This window comes from Penaeus monodon, chromosome 23, assembly GCF_015228065.2.
Source record: "Penaeus monodon isolate SGIC_2016 chromosome 23, NSTDA_Pmon_1, whole genome shotgun sequence".
In the NCBI taxonomy this organism is placed as follows: Eukaryota; Metazoa; Arthropoda; class Malacostraca; order Decapoda; family Penaeidae; genus Penaeus; species Penaeus monodon.
This window is the reverse complement of record NC_051408.1, coordinates 38026383-38027576: the sequence shown is the minus strand read 5'-3', so window position 1 is coordinate 38027576 and position 1194 is coordinate 38026383. Positions and strand designations below refer to the sequence as shown.

The following is a 1194-nucleotide window of genomic DNA, read 5'->3' as shown; positions in this document are numbered from 1 at the left end:
TTTAAGTCATATGTGTAGGAATGTCAGATAACTGCAATTACAATTAATTACATTGCAATATCTAAACCTACAGGAGAAAAACTTTATGTAATTGCTGGGTGTAAGTCCAGGCTTTGGAGACTGTGTTGATTCCTGTCCATCACCTGTCACCCATTATCCCAAGATCAGTCCGTGTTTGTTTGTTATTAACAAGAAACATATCTGTGGGTAGAGATGTAAAAGACAAGATATGAAGAATAAACACCAGAAAAGTACTAAGTCTTTAAAAAAAATAGCTTCTTTTGGATTGGTAATACCAGCATTTAGTTGGACTTTACAAATGTATCATATATGATAGTGACTGTAATCAGATAGATCATTTGCTCTTTGATGAAACGGATGATTGTACTGAATACAGTTAATTTATAATATATGTTTTATACACCTTTAATTCTTGGAGTGCAGCATTGCTTCCCCATTCTATCTGTGTTAAAATAATAGGTTGGTAACAATGCAGGTATCAAGCTACATGCACTGTGTGCCAAATACATGAATAGGCCAAGATTTAAAAGCAAAGTCTTGTATTGCATAAGTATTTTAGTGTAGGTAGTAGGTGTAGGTTTGGTTATCTCAACCATCAGTCTATGAGAGGGGAAATGGCAATATAATTTTTAAAAAGAGGCCTAGATAACTTCCTGCAAAACATATAAACGCAGTATGTTAAGTATGACTGAATATTTTTGTTTAATGAAATTCCTTTTTTTTAAAGAAATGTTTTTTCTATCTAATGCATCTATACATTTATGTTTTCTCTTTTCTTTGTATCCGTAATGATCAAAACAGATTAACTCTTTATCTTTATAAAACAGTAAAAAATATAAATTATCGTAAAAAAATTCCTCAATGAACTGATCAGAATAAGGACTAAAATTGATCTACCAGTGCTCCATCACTGTCCCTAGGTTCCTGATGTGACGAGTGCTGGGGACTCTTTGACATCGAACTGTGGTCCCGTGAAGCCCCAAGGCATGCAGGAACTTTGTCCAGCTGTGCATGGAAAGCTACTACAATGGCCCATCTTCCCCCGTGTTATTCCAGGCTTCATCGTTCAGGGGAGGAGATCCAACAGGCACAGGAGAAGGCGGAATCCATTTATGGAAAAGCCCTTTAGGGTAAGGGGGAAGGATTCGCTGTAGTAATCCGTTCAGAGATGAT

General features: G+C 36.0%; 1 protein-coding gene across 1 annotated transcript in view; it reads left to right on the top strand.

Moving 5' to 3' along the window:
• Positions 1 to 490: 490 nt before the first annotated feature.
• Positions 491 to 1194, top strand: part of LOC119588238 (peptidyl-prolyl cis-trans isomerase-like) — a 1575-nt gene continuing 871 nt past the window's right edge. The window contains exons 1-2 of the mRNA XM_037936934.1: positions 491 to 496; positions 942 to 1151. Of these exons, the coding sequence (XP_037792862.1) occupies positions 491 to 496; positions 942 to 1151 (216 nt within the window). The remainder of the gene's footprint in view (positions 497 to 941; positions 1152 to 1194) is intronic.